A 21,606-nucleotide genomic window follows, 5' to 3' on the forward strand; every position below is an offset into this window, starting at 1 on the left:
ACATTTTGACCCTGCGAAGAGGTAACAGTAACAGGAAATATAAATTGACATGCAACGATGCCTTTAACAACTTAAAATTGGAAAATGAGGACGGTGTGCAGAGTCACTTTCCTAAAATTTTTCTCAAGAGCATATGCTACAATTACAGAAGATTTGAAGTTGCTATATTCTAGAGCACATTTAATTCAGTGCATATGATTTTCCTCTCTCGTGATAAGTAAAATTGGACATGCTCATTTTTACATTTTGATATTCTAATAATTTACTGAAAATTTATTTTTTTACAATCAACAAGCAAGATAGTCTTTTGTTTCTGGAGCAAGGGAAATTGTCTACTAATTATTTAGATTTTTTTTCTCTCCCATTTCTGAATGCAAGATACAAGAGTGTGAGAAAGCTTTCTATTCAAACAGCCCTTCTTGAAGTTCAGCAGTGCTGTTTTGAACACATAAAATGACAAAAATCTTGAAGTTTTTCAGTTTCATCAAGTCACTTTGAGCATAATTCCTTTTTTTAATGTTTATCGACTAATATATTTTGTAACATTTATCTTTCTTTAAGAATAATTTATGCACATCAAATGATAGATAAACTGAACTGTTTGGCAACTTACAAGGACATTTCGAGACAGAGAGCGGAAAAGAGAGAAAGAGTGAGAGAACTTATCAGGCATCTTCCTAGGCCTTTCACATATATCAACCTTTTTACTTCTCACCATAACCCAAGAGTTATGTCTGATTGTATTTACCTGTCTATGCCTCTCTATTTTCCATTTATTCTAAGTGCATGTGTGTGTGTGTGTGTGTGTGTGTGTATGATAGACAAATTCTACAGATCAGCAAAAGTCTATTTCAATATTTTTATTACTATAAATTCTTTTCATTAGTTGTAATTTCACAGAGCCTCTGGCCTAACAAAAAAGATTGTCAAATATTTATAATATCACTTGAGTCTCACTATTCTATGTTATTCAAATGATGACATGCACATTTCAATATTTTCATTTCTCTGGCTATATTTTTTCCAATGAAATCTTTTTTTAGGAATGTGATTAAAATTCATAATTTTAAAATGCCCCATTTCAAACTAAAATACCAATTTGATGTGTTGAACATTTATCCATCTGCATCTGTAAAATCTTACTGTTAAATAAGAAAAAAATTGCAAGAGAACACTTAGTAGTTTTTGTGGTATTTAGAATGGGTTCCAATTTCATAGTTTACAAGTTTTTGGGTTAAAGCGACATTTGATCTAGCATATTTAGTAAAACCTCTACACTAACTATGTCTCAAATAGAAGAATTCAAATCCTGAAACTCTTTGACAGCTGTCGCCTAAGGGAAATTTGAAATTATTTTTGGACGTTTTATTTTATTTTACGTACAATTGCATTAAATAGTGTTTATATTCTTACTCAAAATGGCATATTATATGTTTTTAAATTTAAAACAACTTGTTTTATTTATTAATTAAATACTACTGATTTTCCCCTAGAAAATCTAAAAGGAAGTTTACAACATACTGTGTGTATTATCCTGCTGCCTGTGTTTGGCATGGTTTCATATTGCATTAGCTACCTTCCCACACAGAATGAAACTTAGTATTTTTCTTTATTGAGAAGAATTTTGCAGACTCAAGATTTGCTTTCTCTCTATGGCATTCAAGCACTGTACTTGAGTTCAATAAAAGAGTGAAGAAAGAGATGGTAATGGTGCATCCTAACAACAGTTAACATAAAATATAAATACAACATTTATGAAATTAATAAAAAAGTTTATAAAATACATCCAGGAAAATGCAAACTTAAGTATCTTTGTAGACAAGTAAAAATGATAGGGAAAAGGACTGCACTGAATTCAAGAGAAGCAGCAGGTATTTATTAGAATCATTGCTATGAAGGGCCCAGTGAGGCTTATATATTGTCAGCATTTTTCCTTTTTTTGACTTAAATATGTAATCTTTCTGCCAGATTTTAATTTAGTGTGAAGGACATGAATTTGCTTCTGGATTGCCAAACTCCTCTATGTTGGGAAATCCTCTCCAAAACAGAAAATGAGCCACACTGGACAGTCATTCTCATTTACAGCATTCTAACCATGTGAATTAGATGTCAGTTCAAATGAGAGAAAGGAAATTAATTGATGTATTTCTTACTATTAGCTTCCTCAGGAAGCCCCCAGAATCGAGTGTTAGATCAGATTCCCTGCTGTGATCTCTGAACACTGGTACTCATTCTTCGTAAATGTGTAAGAGTCTTGGTCCATGTATTAAAATTACTTGATCACCCTTTTTCTCCCCCACTGACTAAGCTGTGAGCTCAGTTGGATGAGGACCGTGGGTGTTTCTGCTCACCCTCCATCCCCAGGGGCTAGCACACTGCCGAGTTAGACTGGATATTAAGCAAATATTTGTTATATGAATGAATGAATAAATGAATGAGTGGGAGATATTGCAGAGAAAAGAGTCTGTTAAATCCAGCAAAGATTATTCATATAGGTATGTAAATAAAATATTTTCATACCAGAAAATGATGCAAATTTTTCCAGATAAAGAAAAGAGTGAACACAGCCCAACTCATTTTACAAGGTCAAAACAATCTTGACACCAAATCTGACAAGAACTTTATGACAAATATCTCCCAATAACATAGGTATAAAAATGCGAACAGAAACATTAGCAAGAAAAATCTAGTGATTAAAAATATTAATATATCACAAAGAGGTTGAATATATTTCAGGAATATAAAATTGGTTTAGCATTTGATTATTAATCATTGAAATTCACTTAATAAACCATATTAACAAAATAAACCAAAAAATCTCAGTAGATAAAATGCATTTGAGAAAATTGAAAACCAGTTTATGATTTTAAAAAACTTAGCAAAACAAAAATAGAAAGGAAAATGTGTGATATGGTAACAGTTATCTGCAGAAAACCTAAAGTAATAATCCTTAATGGTGAATTGTTGAAAGCTTTTCCCACAAAATCAGAAATGAGAAAGGGGTATCTGCTAATATTACTACTGTTCAGTGTTGTACAAGACGAGACGTTTTAACCAGTGAAAGGGACGTTAAGTTAAATAAGAAAACAAAGGAAGAAATAAAACTGTCGTTTTCGTACAATATGATTATGTAACTAGAGAATTCAAATCAATCCACAAACTATTGGAACTAATAAATGAAGTTAGAAAGGTTACTGGATATAAAGTCAATGTACACAATCGTGTATTTCTATATTCTGGAAACAAATACATATCAAATATCAATTTTTTTTCTGGGAAAGATTCACTGTGAGCTAACATCTGTTGCCAATCTTCCTCTTTTTTCTTCTTCTTTTCCCCCCACCCCACCCTAAGACCCAGTGCATGGTTGTGTACCATAGTTGTAAGTCCTTCTATTTCTTTTATCTGAGCCACTGCCACAGCATGGCACCTGACAGACAAGTGGTGGTTCCACAACCAGGAACTGAACCTGGGCCTCTGGAGTGGTGAGAGCATCGAACTTTAACCACTAGGCCATCAGGGTTGGCTTTCAAATATCAAATTTTAAAAACCAATACCATTTTATAATAGCATCCAATACATCAAAATAGTTAGATATATAACAGAAGATGTGTAAACTTACGTTATATAAACTGCAACATGTTATTGAGAGAAACTAAAGAATACCTAAATAAATGGAGGGATATATCATGTTTATGGATCAGAAGCTCATAATTGTAAAGATGACACCTTTAACCAAATCGACCTATAGATTCAATGCAATTCCAGTGAAAACCTCAGAAAGTTTATTTTGTGGAAACTGACAAGTTGAGTCTAACATTCATTTGGAAATGCCAAATGTAAAAAATAGCCAGGAACATGTTAGAGAAGAACAAAGTTAGAGGAACTATTTGACGAGATCTGAACAACAATATAAAGCTACAGTAATGAAGACAATGAGATTTTGGCACAAGGAGAGACAGAAAGACTAATGGAAGAGAACAGAGAACAAATATAGACCCACACCTTGGTGATACCTGATTTATGACAGTTCGGTATGGGAAATTACTTTTCCTTTTTTTAACAAAAGGTGCCAGCTCAACCATATAAGCATATGGAACTAACTCCTACATCACAACATATGAAAAGACCACTTTCAAAGAGAGCACTGACTAAAAGAGTAAGACGAAATAATGAAAATCCTACATGTCAACTAAGAAAAATCTCCCAATTTCCTTACAACAAGCAAAGATTTCCAAAGGGGATAGCAAGCATTAACCATAAGGTAAATACTTATAAATTGAACTTTATTAAAACTAAGAATTTCTGTTCATGAGAAGATACTGTCAACAGAATGAAAATGTAAATGATTGCCTGGGAGAAGGTCTTATCACACTTGTGCCCACTGAGGATTCATATCTAGAATGTACAAAGAATTGCTACAAATCGTCGAGAAAAAGTTAACATGATTTCTTTTAAAACATGCTAGACATTTTAAAATATTCTTTATGAGAGATGATATTCACATAGTCAATAAACATTTGGGATGTTCTTGCATCATTACATATCAAGGAAATGCAAATTAAAACCACAATGTAAAACCACTACCCATAAGAATGATTATAGCAGCATTATTCCCAATGGCTCAAAACTGAACTTATCCATTGTCTATAAACTAAAAATGGATACATACATTTTGCTATAGTCATGTAATGTTATACTGTATAACAATAAACGTGGGTGCACTGGTGCTATAGAGGGACGTATCTCACAAACAAAATGATAAGCGAAAGGAGTGGGCACAAAATGATACATTCTGCGTGATCCCATTCATAACAAGTTTAAAAAGAGGCAGAGCCACACCTTATGATGGGGAGCAGGATAATGTTTACCTTTGGATAGAGTAGTAATGGCAGGGAGAAGTTACGAAAAAGGCTTCTAGAATGCTAACAAGATTCTATTATTTGACTTGGATGGTGGTTACATGGGTGTGTCCTTCTAAAAATTCATTGAGTGGTATATGTTTACGGTTTGCTCACTTTGCATGAAGCCATCAACATTGAATCTTATCATTTAGATAATAAGAAAACAGCCAGTTGCCAGGCGCTGTCTTTACAGATACTCCATCTACCCAGATTTTTAGCTCTCAAGAAGAAGTTTTCATATTAGGCAGGAGAATACACGGAAAATTAATATTATGGCAATGTAGTAATGTGTGCTCTGATGGAAGCACAGGGTGCAGGGGCAGCATAGAAGACGGGAAATGTCCATCTGCTTGCTGGCTGAGGTAAAAGTATCAATGTGTGAGTACACAAGGGGAAGACGTGAAACAAGTGGAAGAAGAATGTGGTAACAGGACTGGTCCGTGTAGTTTATAGTGCTCAGCAAATTGTAGCTCATTCAGCTCTGCCTGAAAGGAGATATCTTCCTTGAAGGACAATGCCTTGCTTGAACTCAGTGATTCCCAATTTGTTGTAGAGAAATAGTGTGGTTTATTACGGAGATTTTGGATGGGCATAAAATACAAAAATTCCCAGTAAAGTCACTGTGTTTAATTCCAATAAAACATTTGATGAAATTTGTACATATAATATATAACTAAAACTTTAGCTTTTCTCCCCTCTAATCATCTTTCTTTAGTACGAGGGAACATACCATAATGCACTAGTCGATTCATGCTTTAGTTATCCAACCACCCAGATTAAATTCTCCAGATGTTTCCTTGTTTTATGAAATTAATGCTCACTAAAACAGTTGCATTCAGATGATCAGAATTTGATCATCAAATATACCTTTCTTAACGGAAATGAAGGCATGAGTCTCAGCAAACAAACGGCCTGTAAAGCCCTTAACAAGTCTTATGACAGAGTAGTCCATTGTCCTGTTTCCCTACACACACACACACACACACATGCACGTGTGCACGCACACACACTCGCACACACACGCAGAGAACTATGATCATTTGCTTGATAACATCTCTATTCACAGGTTTCTTGCATTATATATTTACGTTGAATTTTAAGTAATCAACAAGATTTTCTGGGCCTGCTTCAAAATAATGAGCATTAACAACACAAAGATAATTGGACCTGGGGGGAAAAAAAGCAAATCCAGCCACTTCCTCCACCTTCTTTGAACATATTTCCATTTCCAAAATTTAGGACACAAAACAGAATCAAGATAATTATTTTGCTATCCAAATGCTAAAATTAAAGTGGAAAATGGAAAAAAGAAAGTAACTGATATTTTGGAAGAAGGCTAAATTCAAATGTTGAGTTCCGCTGTTTAATGTGTTTATGAAAGCCAGATCTACTTTTAAATTGCTCACAATGTTTGGCAGCGTAAAAGATCTGACCTCAGAGACCCCAAACTCCCACTAAGTTCTGTTGCATAAAATCTAGGAAAAAAACCCATATTCAAATTTCTTATATGCTTTAAGATAATCTGTACTATTATAAGTCAAAAGGATTCTCAGACAAATATAATCATGTCAATTAAGCATTTTATAAAAGTAGTAATAAACTGAAATAAAAAATAGAAAAACACATAACACTTTACAACACCAGATTACCCCTACTAATAAAAAAAGTGAGGATAGATTTTTTTTTCTAAACAGCAAAGGAGTAAGTGTTCTGATTACCTTGAGACTGTTCTGTCTTGAAAACTCATGGCTTTTTTTTCTCCCAGAATGTAAAACAAAAAAGCAGGCAAGTGCATCTTGTTAATTATAATGGAAGTTAACTTGAATACAAAAACATTTTCTTTCTCATTTTGTTATATATTAAAGTCAGACAAACTGATCTTTTCCCTATTTACTGCTGCTTTTAGCCATCATTCCTGATTTTAAAACAGCTAATAGCTCTTCAAAGAAAATTCCAGCAATTTCTTTGGTTACTCCAAAGCAAAAAGGGAATAGTGAAAAGGGACTTGATTTAACTTTTCCCAGACTCAGTTTTAATAATAACCCTGGAATGATCATACCACCTCATCAGTTTGCCTTGAGAATGCAATGCTATAATATCTATGAAGATCCAGGCACAACATAGACATTCAATAAATGGTATATATTCTTTTATAATTCTCTTTACTACACAAATTCGTTCCCTGTACATCATGAATTTGTGCCTGAAATTAAAATACATGGTATAAAGCCAATGTTCACACATTTCTAATTACTATACCAAATCTTAGTGAAGGGAGAGTACATTATCTTGAGAATCAGCTCTTTGAACAATTTATTCTGTTTTCTATCCCTCCTCGGGAGAATGAAATATCTGCTGAAACGAAATCAAGGGGCAATGAGATTAATAAAATTTAGAGAGCAAAATGCTTACAGATAAAACAAAGAACAAGATATAGGAACGTAAACAATCCCACTTCCAAATTATCTGAACCTGTGGGAACGATGAAAAGAGAAATTGAAGTAAACAACTGACAGTGATTTTTCGTTGGTTCCTGTCCAAATAGGATGCACATTTCACAGAGCCCATATGAATACAGGCAAGTCATTCCATTATTCTATTCTCATCCTGTCATCAACTCTTAGCTTACACTTACAGTATATGAGGTACATAGTATACATAAAAAGACATAGATCTCATGCCTATAAAAAGATGTTGGTACAGAAACTATTTGAAAACCAAAATAGAGTTCAATTTGTTAATGTGTGTGTGTGTGCTTGCGTGCTCATGTGCAATGGGGGTGAAGAGTGGCTAATAATGAAAGAAATGACAGATCTGTACTATGTCTCCTGGCTAATTTGTTCCTTTTTCATCTGTGGCCCCATACTCTGGATAATTACTTTATTCTGGATTTATGACACCACATAATAATTTTAATATATCTGTTTTTACCGCCAGTCTATGAGCTTCTTATGGGCAGAAATTCCATCTTATTTATCTTTGTCCTCACAGTAGAAGGCACTCAACTAATGAATGTAAAGGAAACTAAAACTATCATTCAATCAAAATAGAGTTTACAACTGCCAAAATGCATGTGCATGCAGTTATATTTATGTATGTCCACTGGGCCATAACAAATTAATCTTATTTCGTTAATTTGAAATCCTCAGGGTTGCTGGAAATGAAAAGTCTATTTGTTGTGTGTGTGATTACGCGGAAAGGGAAAGCATGAATTTTGCTGCTTCAGGGGGTTCAGGGAAAGCTCTTTCCATTTCTCATTCTACAAAGATTAACTCTGACTTTCCTCTAGTTTTTTCCTATTAATAAAAGTCATCACCATCCTGTCAGTCTGTATAAGCCAAAAATTTAGTCTTCCCTTACTAATCATTCTTGATCATCCCCTGTATCCAATCAATGACCAAGTCCTGTTCATCACACTTGTCTCCATCTCAGCCACCTCGGTCCGAGTAGTCATCTCACTCTTAGATTACTGACCCTGCCCTCCCTCCCAATGCTGTTCACCACTCAACAACTGGGGAGATATTTCTTATATTTTTAATTGTATTATTTCCTCTGTGCTAAAATGCTTTCCATTGCTTTCCCATAATTCTTAAGATTAAGTTCAAGGTCCTTATTACAGCTACACCAGACTTACTGGCTGGCCTCCTCTCCTTTTCCTTCCATTTCAGCATCTCCAAGCTTCCTCTGCTCAGATACCTGGATATCACACTTCTCATTCTAGCCAAGCTTTTAGTCTCGAATTACCAAAATAATTCAACTTCATTTGATTGACTCTTCCTACATGTTAATTCTTCAGAAGGAATATTTCTTCCATGAAAAATATAGAAGTTCCAGCTTGAACTAAAATATGTATATTTCATATTTTAAAAATAGAAAATTCTTGAATATTCATTAGAGTCTTGATTTCTTTTTCTTCCTCTTTGTATTTTACTCCCTCTTGATTTAGTCAAAACATCAACTTACTCAGTTAATACTCAACATTTGAAAGACATAACTTATGCTCTAGAGACATTCAATGCTAAGCTGTAGAGAGGCTACTCAAGTTTATTACTATGTTCTTTAAAATCCTTTTCTATTATTTAAACTGAATCACTACATGAAAGTTGTTTTTCACTGCTTTATAGTTTCCATAACCCAGTGATCACATACAGCCACGATTTCATGATGATTATAAAGCTCAAAGGACCTAAAATGACATTTTTCTCTGAAATAAATGCTTTGGTTAACATTTAAATTTTTATCACAAAAAGTATTTTTTAAAAATTTAACACTTTTCATAAAGTAGAACAAAGACTATTTGACATACTAATGTGATTTGAATCTATTTTTAAGTAAAATTATTCCGTTATCTCCCAGTTAAAATATTGATACTTCCTAAGGGAAATATGAAAAGCTCATTTTCCTTTCTGTAAACCCAACTATGACTTATGGCTCTTGCAACCTCCTTATTTTCAACAATAGAGTGTTTAACAATAAAAGATTAAAGTACTGATCATGTAGTAGTGAAAATCTAACACATAAGTATGTTTATGCTTATATCTTACGAGAATTTTAACTCATTCAGTGGCAATAGGAGACTCTTATGTTTATTTCCAATTTGGATAATTTAAAAGGTATCCACATTTGCTGACTGAAGCGTTTATCTATTTAAGTGAATATGCTCAGTGAATTAAATCCAAGCTCAGTCTAATATTTGTCTCTTCCAACTGCAGACATTCACTCTCTAACTCAGCTTCTGTCTCTGCCTGTGAGAGACAGAATGGTGTCCTTCATGCTTCATGAAACCTCAAGATCACGGCCTGTCATCCCTGCCAACTTGATGTTCCCGCCTTCCTGAAGGACCTCTACCTTTCAATCACTTGATCACCTTGGCACCCCTTTCAAAACTCCCTCTTTCTTAACATCTCCCCTGTCTGCCTAAATTGCTCCTGTTCTTAAGTTTGCATTGCATCAACACAGAAAGCAAACCGTTTTCTTGAAAGTTTCCATGGTTTTCTAGTCTTTCTCATTAAAAAATTCCTCAGTATAGAACCTTTCTAAAAATCACTAAATTTACAAATACTCAGAGGGTAACCTGCATTTAGAAAGCATTCAAAAATAATGCAGACTGAGACACACTAACAATAGAGATTTTATTTTCTAGATCGTTAAGGCAGATTGGGGAAAATTTCCCCTTGATTTTTTTCTAATGACATATAGAACTGCAAAAACAAATAACTTTGGGGTTTTTCTGTTGTGGCATTTTCATTTTACTCAAATAGAAGTCATATGTGTCATGCATAGCTACACCTAAACAGGGCTTTACCACCTGTTGAGTATGTTTATGCAAATGATTGTCCATTTATGAAAGTTCTTCACTGAGGTTTACAAACAACTTCCCTGGTCAAAAAAAAAAAAAAAAAGGGAAAAAGCTGTTCATACCTCTTTCCAAATTTTTGGTCCTATTAGGTTTTCGTTTGTTTTTTGTATTTTTTAAACTAATGTGCCTTGTACATCATGCACCCTATTCAGAGATGCACACTCTGTACGAATCTCCCTGTTGCTCTAAATTTGACTGAAAAATTATGATAGTAACCAAAATATGCATAAGCAAATGCAAGCAGTAGTAAATATACAATGTTAAAAGATAAACTGGGGCATATTAAAAATTTTAAGAGTTTATTTGAGCAAAAATCCATTCCAATCAGGCAGCACTAAACAGAAGTGGCTAGGAGCGCTCCACCCACAGCTAGCAAAGTAAGGACATGATTGATGGGCTAAGGCTTAAAGCTTAGTTGGCTGTTTGGGATTGGTCATCCTTAAGTTTTGATTTCATAACCTTGAGGCATTTACAGGCTTAGATTTTGGTTTGCTTATATGGGCCACCAGGGCTGTAGAGCGACCTCAATCTAATGGTCTCCTTGTTTAATTAATTTAACAATAGCAGTTTTAAGATTTTTAAAGTGCCTATATTTATTTCCATTCATCTTTATTTCTAGTTTCATCCAGTTTAGGGTTTTAAAATCATTTCAGTAACTCACGTGAAATAAAGGCAAAATAAGAGACACACCAACCAGCAAATGTATGTAAAACAATGCATTGTGATGACCATTTTATTAGAACTACACACATGCATGTACAATAATGTCTACTGATTTCATCTTGTTGCTAAAGTAGAATAAGGATAAATATTTCTTAGATTTTGAGATTGAATATTCATGTATTCATTCTACAAATATTTATTGAATTTCTGCTATGTGCCAGGCACACTGTTATCGGGGTTGAAGGCGCATCAGTGAATAAATAGATTTAAATGTCCATCTTCATGGAGTTTAATTCTCATTACATGTGGAATATGACTCACAGAAATTCAAGGCAAATTCAAGCATACTAAAACAATGGTTTTTCTCCGAAGATTCACTTGTAGCAAATTACCAAGATGTTTTCATATTTTTAAATGGAATAAAAATTTTTATTTTGAAAGAATCAAAACAAATTATTTTGAACATATTGGAAGAACTAGAAATAACAAAGTTGCCTAAGCTATAACACAAACAAACTAATCCAGCTTTTGGAGTTTAATCACATATTCTTGATTAATCTTCCAAATATAAATATTTACACATGTTCAGCTCTCTTTCTGAAGGAACTCTGGGCTGAGCATGAACTGAACTTTTGAAAAGTTCCCAAAAATATTTTAAACAGGAAACCAGCTGCCTCCACCCACCCATGGCAACATGTTCAAAGCGCAGTACCACAGGAGTTCACGTGAGTCCTTGAATACTCCACACTGCCGCAGGTCAGATTGAGTCCTGGAATTACGTGTCCTTACAAATGTGATTACACAGGAAGTTGGGAAAATAAAATTATTAGTGAATATGGACCCACCCAAGTTTCATAATTATGTTTTTTCTTAAAGTACATGATTAATCTATTTTGAAGTCACAAGGCTACCTACCTCTGATAGGAATAGCATAAGTTTTGGAAAGTGTATTGTACCTCTTATGACATAAATGGGAAAAATATAAAAGGAACATGTAAAATTGATTTTGTGTATAATTAAAACTATATTTATTTATAGTACTATATTCATTTACAGTACTATAAAGATATTAAATCAATTATTTTTATCTTGCTAAGGAGCATTTTAATTTTCAGAAAAACTGAAATAAAATAACATAGAAAAAGCAGAGGAGAAACAGTGGAATGGTTTAAAACTGAATGTTCTTAGACTATTTTAAAAAAAGAAATATTAATATGTACATATATATCACCACAAATTATCAAAACAATAGCTAATAATATGTTGATATTTAGACAAAATGATGACTTCTTGTTTTAGTTGCTGGTATTTGATTTATAACCTCATTATATATCCGTGGACTCTTCTAAGATTAAAATAATATCGATCACATATTTTGTTCTAATTCTTTTAATTTTAATGTAAAATAAAACAAGTAATCAAGTAATCAGTTTTCATATACATTATTTGGAGGAAAATACCTTCCCCAGAAAAACAAATATGGTGGTTGTGCAGTACTTAAGCAACTTCTTATAATAATGAGATCCAGAATCTTGATTTCACTGAGAAAATTTCATTCATAAAGTTGCATAATCTTAAGAAAGAAAAGACATGAAATACTAAAAAATGTAAATGTTAGATTTTGGTTTGAAGATCATTTACTATATATGCCAGTGAAACTATTTCCCTGTCCGTATTTTCTCCATTTTAGCCAAAATATTTAGTAATTTGTTTAGACATAAGAGTCTCCCAACTTGTCCGATCATCTTTGAAAGTGTTGTTTTGGGTTTTTGTCCTTTGGTGTAAAAGAAGGTAACACTAAGGAGAAAAGCGATTTAACAAAGCAAAGTTCCTGACACAATTGTTAATTGATCTGGAATCAGTTTTCGTCTGTTTGTTTTTATTCTAGGCAGTGTTTTATTTCCTTAGTAAAGACAAGTAAAGGACTTGGATTAAAAATGTCAAAATAACAGGAAGCGAAGAGTGTTTATATTTCTCAAAAGATTTGGCTTTCCAGTCCCTCAAATAGAAAATGTAAGACATGTGCAGGGAAAACTGCAGAGTTGAAGACCAGATTAAATGCACACATTTCTGAAAATTTGCTTTGTTTTTATTTACCCTCTCAACCATATATATACTTTCTTTTCAAGTCTATCCCAAGCAATCCTATAATGATAAAATTTTAAATCTTCCTGAAAAACTCTTATTTTACTTTTTTTCTCGCTATGCTTTCACAGATTTGTATCTTTGATTTAATTTATTAAAAAAGAAAAAAAAATACTAAGAGATGTATGGATTACTAAAATTGGGTCTCGTCATTGCCTGCTTTTCACACCAGTTAGGATGTCTTGAAGTAGAGCAAGGAGAGAACATATTGGTACCAGTTATTTCCACAGTCATCATATTTGTCATACTTCTCAGCATCAATATAACCTCAGAATGGTATAGTGGAACCCAGAGAAGTCTGGGTTCAGAATCAGAAAATCTACAGTAAATCTGTTGCTTGGGAAGGTCACTCAGACACATATATTCATTTACTACAAGGAGATAAATCTAATGCCTTCAATATGATCTCTGGTTGCTTTGAGAATGCTTTGTAATTGTTTATATTCTGGAATATTATAGCCCGTGCTATCCAATATAGTAGTCACAAGCCAGATGGAGCTGGTGAACTCTTGAAATGAGAATCATCTCAATTGAGATGTACTGTTACGTGCAAATTTGTCACAGTGTGGAACGTGAAATGTAAAATACCTCATTAATAATTTTATCATTTTTAAATGATAATATTTTTAATAAATTAGGTTAAGTAAAATACATTATTAAAATTAATTTCAGGGTTTTTAAAAAATTTTCAATGTAACTTTAAATTGTAAATGTTGCTTGAATTGTATTTTTATTGGATAGCTCTACTCCAGAGCATCCAAAAAATTTAAGGAGTTTTCTTTTTCATGGAGATTTCTACAGAAATAGAAAACTTTGTTTTGATTTTTTAAAAATATATTTGGTGTGTTTGGGCAATATTTCTGCCTCTATCTTTCAGAGGCTTCCTATCTATATTTCAAATTAAGATGATTACTAATAACATTATTTGCAAATATATGCTTGAGAAATGCTTTCCATTGATAGTGGAAATACGTACCAGAGTCACGCCTGCCCTTCCAATATAACTGAACAGGACATTTTCATTCTCTGCCACACGCTCACATAATGCAGAGAGGCGAGGCTGCAATAGCCACAGCAAAATAAAATAGACATCATTGAACACATTGGACATGACTGTCCTCTCCCTCCTGCTTAATCAATTTATCAAGAAATTGATTATCAAAGTAATCAAGAAGTTGCTTAATCAACTTCTCTCCTAGAGCATTCTTATCAGCAAATGGGCATGCTGTAGACAATACCTTCAACTGTAGAAAAAATTGTCTTGATCACCATCCCATTTCTCTGGCATTTTTTATAATGAAAATCTTTAAGAGATATTTCCACTCATCCTGTTCTCTCTTGGACTCAATCAGTATTCAAGCTTAGATCTCCACAAAAACAATGAATGACTACTCCAGACAGTCAATGACTACTACCTTGCTAAATCTAATTAGCGGTTAATTCCAGGTTTCAAATTCTTGTCTTCCTTGACCAATCAGTAGCATTTTATTATCATTGACTGTTCTATCTTTCTGGAATCACTCATTTATTTGCCTTCCAAGAGACTCCTCTCTCATGGTTCTCCCTCCTACCTTGCTGATGCTGCTTCTCATTCTGTTTCAATGGGTTCATCTTGCCTCACACCTTTGATGTGGAAGTGCTCCAGCTCAGAGTCGTCACACCTCTTCTCTTCCCCAGTGGTTATAGCTGTAGCTGAATGCATCCACTCCTTTGCCTATAAATCCACGTATTTGCTGAGGCTTGCCAAAATTATTTCTGCATTCTAAGATCTTCCTTTAACTCTGGACTCATGTATCCAGCTGCGAACTTAACATCACCACTTCAATATTTAATTGGCATCTCAAATTTCACATGTTCAAAAAAACAAATTCTTGAACACTACCCACATCCCTCCACCTAAACAACTCCCCCCACTGTCTTCCCTTGATCAATAAATGGATATTTCATTTTTCTAATTTCTCAGGTCAAGCCTAGAGAAAATCTTTGATTCCTCTTTTTTTCACACTGCACGTTATAGTTTTTGGAAAATTCTGTCAGGGGAATGTGAAATATATCCATCATCTCACCAACTTCATCTCTAGTACCTACTTCAAACCACCTCTCTCTTGCCTGGAGGGCTGTATTTAATGGGTCTCCCTGGTTCTATCGTTTCCCTACTCCAACGAGTTCTCCACAATACAGCCAGAGTTATCCTGTTAAAACTCAACTTATTATGTCACTTCCATGATCATAACACTTAAATAGCTTCCCATCAGTCTCAGAATAAAAGAAAAAGTTAAGACTGTGCCCTACGGGGTTCTCATGATCTGGGCACACATTACTTCCCCAAACTCTTTGCCAAGATCCAAGGTTTCTGGACCTGAGGTTCACACAATTGAGGTATGAGGCGGCCTTTTTTAAGTAAAAGATTATCTTGAAACTTAAACTAGATTAGCTTCAAAGCAGAACTACCTCTGCCTTGCTCACTTGCTGCAACTGCTGGCCTTCTGGCCATTCCTTGAATAGACAACACTCTCCTGACTAGAGACTTCGGTGTTTATTTTCTCCGCCTGTAGCCTTTTCCCCTAAGATTCCTCATGGTAGATTCTTTACTTCATTCACCTTGGCAGTTGGGCATTCTCTGATTATACCAGAAGGAACACATTCTCCAGCCCCTCCTGGCGTGACTTTTTTTTTTCTTCAAGCTCTTATCATCACTTAATATACAATTACATAGAATTTGTGGATTCTATTGATTCACCAGCTAGAATATATGCTTGATGAAAGCAGGAGATTTTTAGTTTTGTTCACACCTCTATTTCCATTGCTAGAACAGTGTCTGAGACACAGTAGACATCCACTGCTGAACGAATAAACTTGTGAGAAAATAGTGATTTAGAACTATTATTTTTCTCTCAAAACACAGGTGTTACAAGTTTTACTAAATAAGTCAGACTCCTCTGAAGAAGGATGCTGAAAGACTTTTGAAAATTGGATGCTGATAGACTTTTAAAATTATCCTAGAATAAGTTTTCAATGAGCTTAACTTCCATTTTAATTGTGATCAGGAAATTAATTCTCCCATATGCCTTTAATTATATACACACACACTTATAGTAAATATCTATATCTACAAAAGACATATATTTACGCTTACTTAGCCAAGAGTCTTTTTGAAATAGTGTGGAAAGTGGATGGGGGATTATAGAGGAAAAGCCATGTATATCCCTTCTACAAGAGAATCAAGAGGTTGCACAAGACTGGGAAGTTAAGAAAGAGAAGGAATGAAGGAATACATAACAGAAGTTATTTATATTTCAGATACTGTTTCTGACGAACGTCTGTGTTTCTGGATTGTGTCATTTTCATTAATTTATATAGATGAACACTCTACTCAGTAATACGACTTCTACGAACAAGTAGACAATGACTACTCACCTCAAGTGAATACATTACTGTTAAGATCTGGGAGCAGAAATTTGCTGTCAACCAGGTTTAGGTCCTGGCCTTCCATGAGAAGTCTACAGCCAAGGTGTAGATGCTTAGAACTGCTTAGAACTCCATGAATACTGGAATGTCTCTCACCAGTCTGCAGTATTAGATCAAATTTATTTTACTCCCACATCAAAAGTTTAGATTTTTATAGCATCAACATCTTTAGAGTCCACTTATGCCATAATCACCATCGTCAATGTTTTCAATCCACACAATCATACATTTTATGAGTTAAGCTTTGTCACTAAAAAAACAGAACAGAGAAGCCTGGGCAGCGTCAGAGAATGGGATGAGAGAAATTCTAAGTAGCCTGGCTTTGACCCAACTCAGTCCTGCTGTTGAATATGCTCACAAGAAGGTTCTGAATTAAAGACGAAATAAAGCATGTCTGAACCCTTAGAAAATCCCTGAAATTACTCTAGCTCCTAACCAGGAATAGTTTACAAATAGAACTTTCCAGAATGACTAAGGATTTCCACGTCTCCCTCTCCTCTCCTTTGCTAACAAGTATTGTCATCCCACTGAGTGCTTATAATTCTCACTCTTCATTTGTAAATTAGAGTTTCATCTCATCCAGAAGTTGAGCAAAGAGAAGTTAGAAATCCATGAATATGCACTGAGTAATAAAGCCATTTGATAGTTTGCAGCCATCATAAATTCAACTTTTAAAATAATGCCTTCATAATCCTAAATTCACTAAGGGAGAGATGAAAGATTGTATAAAAAGCCCTCAAAACCATTTCCACATAAAAAGTAGTCTAGAGTTGTTTCAGGCTCTTCCTCATTGAAATATTGCCACTTCACCTTGTGTTGCATTTCTAAATGATTACTGCATCCTAGGAACATATGTTCATAAGTCAGTGACTGAAAGAATCCCTTCTCTTTTTTTTAAGCTTTAATTCTACAAATTAAAAACAGGCATAATGATAAGACGCCATTTGTAAGTTCTGCAATGAACATATGTTTTCTACTCAATACTAAGAATATCTCTGACTTCAGTTACCAAAAAACAGAATACTTCCAAGAGAAGTTTAACATCAAATATATTTTTACCTTTGCTTCACATAACAGCAATTCTTAGCAAATATCATTGAATATAAATCATCCAGATAATATTTAAATATATAATAATATTATTAATCCTCTTCAAAGCTATGACTTCATGGAATGGCCTTGAGCACAAACTCTCTTCTCTTTGACGGGCTGATTTCCTCCAAGAAAATACCCAGATCCCCGCTCCTCCTTTTTTTTTGGTGAGGAGGATTGGCCCTGAGCTAGCATCTGTTGCCAATCTTCCTTTGTTTGCTTAGGGAAGATTGTCACTGAGCTAACGTCGTGCCAATCTTCCTCTATTTTGTATGTGAGATGCTGCCACAGCGTGTTTTGATAAGCGATGTGTACCATCTATCCACGGAATCCAGACCTGAGAACCCTGGGCCACCGAAGCAGAGCATGGAAACTTCACCATACGCCACTGGGCCAGCCTGCTAGTTCTCCTTTTCACAATCGGTCAGGGCACTGGGTAAACAAAGGCCCTCTAGGGAATAAAATCTTGGAATACAGCCTAGACCTGTGTAATTAAAATAAAATGGCATAAGGTCTGTGACCAAAGTATTAAAAATGACAAATGTAGTTATTGTTTTAGTAGTGATAAATTTAAAATGATGAATCTTTAAATTTCAACTATCCTCATCTGTTTGGGTACGTGGCAAAAAGACACGACTTAAATGACAGGAAGCTTCTAAAATAATAGAAAGTTTATAATGTGAGGTAGTTTTATTTCATTGAAAACACTAAAAAATAGTAAAGAAGCAAATGAATACTATTCCAGATACTACTCTTATTCTATTTAGAGAAAATGTAAAATAATATGTTTAAGGTTTGGAAACATGGGGGGGAAAGTGTTAATAAACAGCTTCTCTTCTTTTTACTATGGATATACTGTACTACACTTTACCTGTTAGCAACATAAATTCTATACATGCTCTTCACTCGTTGAAATAACACTTAGATGATACTTTTCTTTGATAATAACTGACTCTCTCTGTAATTTTAAGAAGGTGTGGGCACTAAGCATTCATCCATACCACATGTCAAGAGGAAACAAAGGAAAGTCAGTATGTTCCTAACAGAATTTCCAGTCACCACACATATTTCATTTGTGAATAAATAATATATGATGAAAATCAGTGATGAAATTTCCTCTGAGAAATCAAAAAACATCTTCTTGGACTACAACATTGAAGAAAATAAGAGACAGAGGAAAGCATAAGGGTTGAATATGAGAACAGCCAATTTAAATGTAAAAACTGCTTATTTTCAGTACCAATTTCTTCATTTTATTCCCAAAGGAAAGAGTGGGCACCTGAGAGAATTGTGATTAGCTTGGACTTACAGATTTTGGAATTGATCTCTGGCTTGTCTCACCGCCTCCTCCCTGAACTCTGATACCCCCACGCCTATTCCAAACCATCCTGCTTAACTTCTGCCAGATTTACATTCCTAAAATACCAGTGCAGCATACTGGAAATAGCTCTGGAGCCAGAAAGACATGGTTTGGAATCCTAGCTGCAGCACTTACTATGTCTGTGGCTTTAAAGAATCATTTAAGATTTTTAAATGTCAGATTCCTTCATGTGTAAAATGAAGATAATATGTAAAATGAAGTTCATTTTATTGCACAGGTTTCAAAATTTTAGATATGTGTGCAAATTATCTTGCATATAGGAAACATGATTATATGTTGGCAGTATGGTGATGATGAAGAAAAAAGAGGGGAACAAATGCTCCATCTCTTCAGAAACGTGCAGTTACCCCCGTTGTATAACATGTAAGGACAAAATTTGTGTGAATTTTAAGACCTCAAAACCGTTTGTCCAACTGCTTCTACAAAGTAGAATAGTCCTTTTGCTTTTCAGCAACTATTCAAGTTCCACTGGTTTTTCAAGATTCAGCTCAGGAAGTTGGATTTTTCTTTCAAGATTTCTCTCAAATCTTCTAAAAAGGGAATTTTTGAAGGTTTTGGCATTATGGCAGAATTCAGTTGACCTTGCAATATCAACATAGGAGATAGGCTTCTTCTTCGAATAGAAGTGACCTGAGGTCATTTTTCAATTCCAAAAAATTACTGCCATTATATCTGTGGCTCTCCTACTTAGATGGAACCCTCATAAATTTCAAAGCCACACCCATAGTGAGACACCAAGAAGCTTTGTCTCAGAGATTAAGCAATTACTGAATCCAATGAAAACATATGAAAACGTATGAAGAATGCAGAAGAAAGACCATTAAATGATCCGTTATTTCACAATAAAATCGTTAATGTTTTGAGAAAAAGCAATTCACATAAAGAATTTTTCTAAATATCATTCAAATAGATTTATTGATATTTTAAATCAATATTGCCAAACCACAAAAAACTTAAACAAATATTGTATCAGTAGATTTTCAAGATTCCTTTCTAATCTAATGCTTATAAGAATGGATAAAAGTCTGAATTCAAGAATAATTAATGTATATGTGGAGATACTTGACAATAAAATCATTAACAACAAAACATTTAATCAAAAGTTGTAACGACATCCTATCCCACAAAATCATTAGCAAAAGTGTATTCATCTAATTTTAGAAAATGTAAAGACTAGTGTTGATGTAAATGAGAACATCAAGAAATATCATTGTGTATTTCAACGCCATATGTTACTTATATTCTTCTAATTATATTAAGAACATCTTCCTTACATTTTCATTTAATAGACCTAATCACTCAACATTCATTTTGTAATTTATCCCTGCAGGAAACATAAGCAAACACTTCCCAATGTTTTCCAGAGATCTTTTTTCCTTCAGTTCTGTAATTACTTCCTATATAGTTAAACATCCATGTCCTTTGTATCACGTACAGGATTTTATTATTTTATTCTATGTCACTATCTCCTCCACACCACCCAGGTAACTCATACAAAGAAATCAAAATTCATGTTAAGTTTGAAGTATACTTTCTATTAACAATGACAGGAATTCAGCATGAGGACTAGCAGAATGACAAGAACTCTAAATGTATGAAGCACAAATATGAGGGTTTGTGAAACAATTTTACTCTTTTTTACTCTAAGAATATACCTTACATCAAACATATTGACTAACTCACACTCATTTGGAACTTCAAAACAAGGTTTTAATATTAACATATTATATTACTGACTAAATTTAGAGTTGAAATTCTTACCTGAGTTTTGTTTAGTATACAGTTATTTTTTAAAGACAGGACATGTATGACAAGCTGTCAGGATAAATAATACCAACAGTGGGAAAATGGCAGAGGGAGGGAAGAAATCAAGTCCATTTTAAGAAGAAGATCCAAGTCCCTCTGTTTCCCAGACCTACAGTAGTTTTGCTCTGCATTTTATAAGCAACTGTCTCTCTCTTTGCTCCGAGAACAGCACATGCTCTGCCTCAGCAGGAAAATATAAAAACTAAATAGAAAACCACAAGGTTATTAAGCATCTTACCCTTTGGGCTTGCTGGGCTGCTCGAGCGGCTCAGTGTTACAGACACGTGTAAACAACAGAATTTCCTGCATCCTTTTCTCATCTGTATAGCTCTGGGGTCCTGGCCAACAGGATTATTTCCAGCATTAAGGCCACTCCACACTAACTCAAAAAAGATTCCCATTGGTTGTGAAGTTTTATCAAAACCAATCTCACAACAGCCTCTGTGGATCACAAGTGAGCTAACCAAAATAAAATCATGTTAGCATTCCCTAAGCATGGGGATCCAACACTTTCCGTGCAACCCATTTGAAACTATGTACTGTGAGTGGAAAAAGGAAGAAAACACACAACCCTTCATCTACAAATTTGTTTAATGTTTAATAACAATAGGTGTGACTTGCAATAGTAATAGAAAAAATAAAATGGCAACGCAAAAGAAAAAAGTACTAATAAAGTATCTATCTGCCAAAAACTAAAGGGAGATCATACTACAGATCACAGGAACAAAAGGGACTATCACGGGTCCAAACTGATTCTCATTAGATTGCCGATAAAAAAGAAAAAAAAT

At 34.2% G+C, this 21,606-nt stretch overlaps 1 protein-coding gene across 4 annotated transcripts in view; it reads right to left on the reverse strand.

The window, feature by feature from the left end:
- Nucleotides 1-21,365, reverse strand: part of CCDC102B (coiled-coil domain containing 102B) — a 286,189-nt gene extending 264,824 nt beyond the window's left edge. Inside the window, exons 1-2 of one of the 4 annotated variants that reach the window (XM_070512883.1) lie at nucleotides 21,057-21,249; nucleotides 16,489-16,639 (exon numbers count right to left, since the gene is read on the reverse strand). Coding sequence is in view for 2 of the 4 variants with exons in the window: in XM_070512879.1 (XP_070368980.1) it covers nucleotides 21,057-21,127 (71 nt within the window). In the remaining 2 variants the exon portion in view is untranslated. Of the gene's footprint in view, nucleotides 1-16,488; nucleotides 16,640-21,056 lie in introns of all 4 variants that reach the window. The other 3 variants (XM_070512885.1, XM_070512879.1, XM_070512882.1) reach the window with 3 other exon arrangements.
- Between the last annotated feature and the right edge of the window lie 241 nt (nucleotides 21,366-21,606).

This window comes from Equus asinus, chromosome 7 (genome assembly GCF_041296235.1).
Source record: "Equus asinus isolate D_3611 breed Donkey chromosome 7, EquAss-T2T_v2, whole genome shotgun sequence".
NCBI lineage: Eukaryota > Metazoa > Chordata > Mammalia > Perissodactyla > Equidae > Equus > Equus asinus.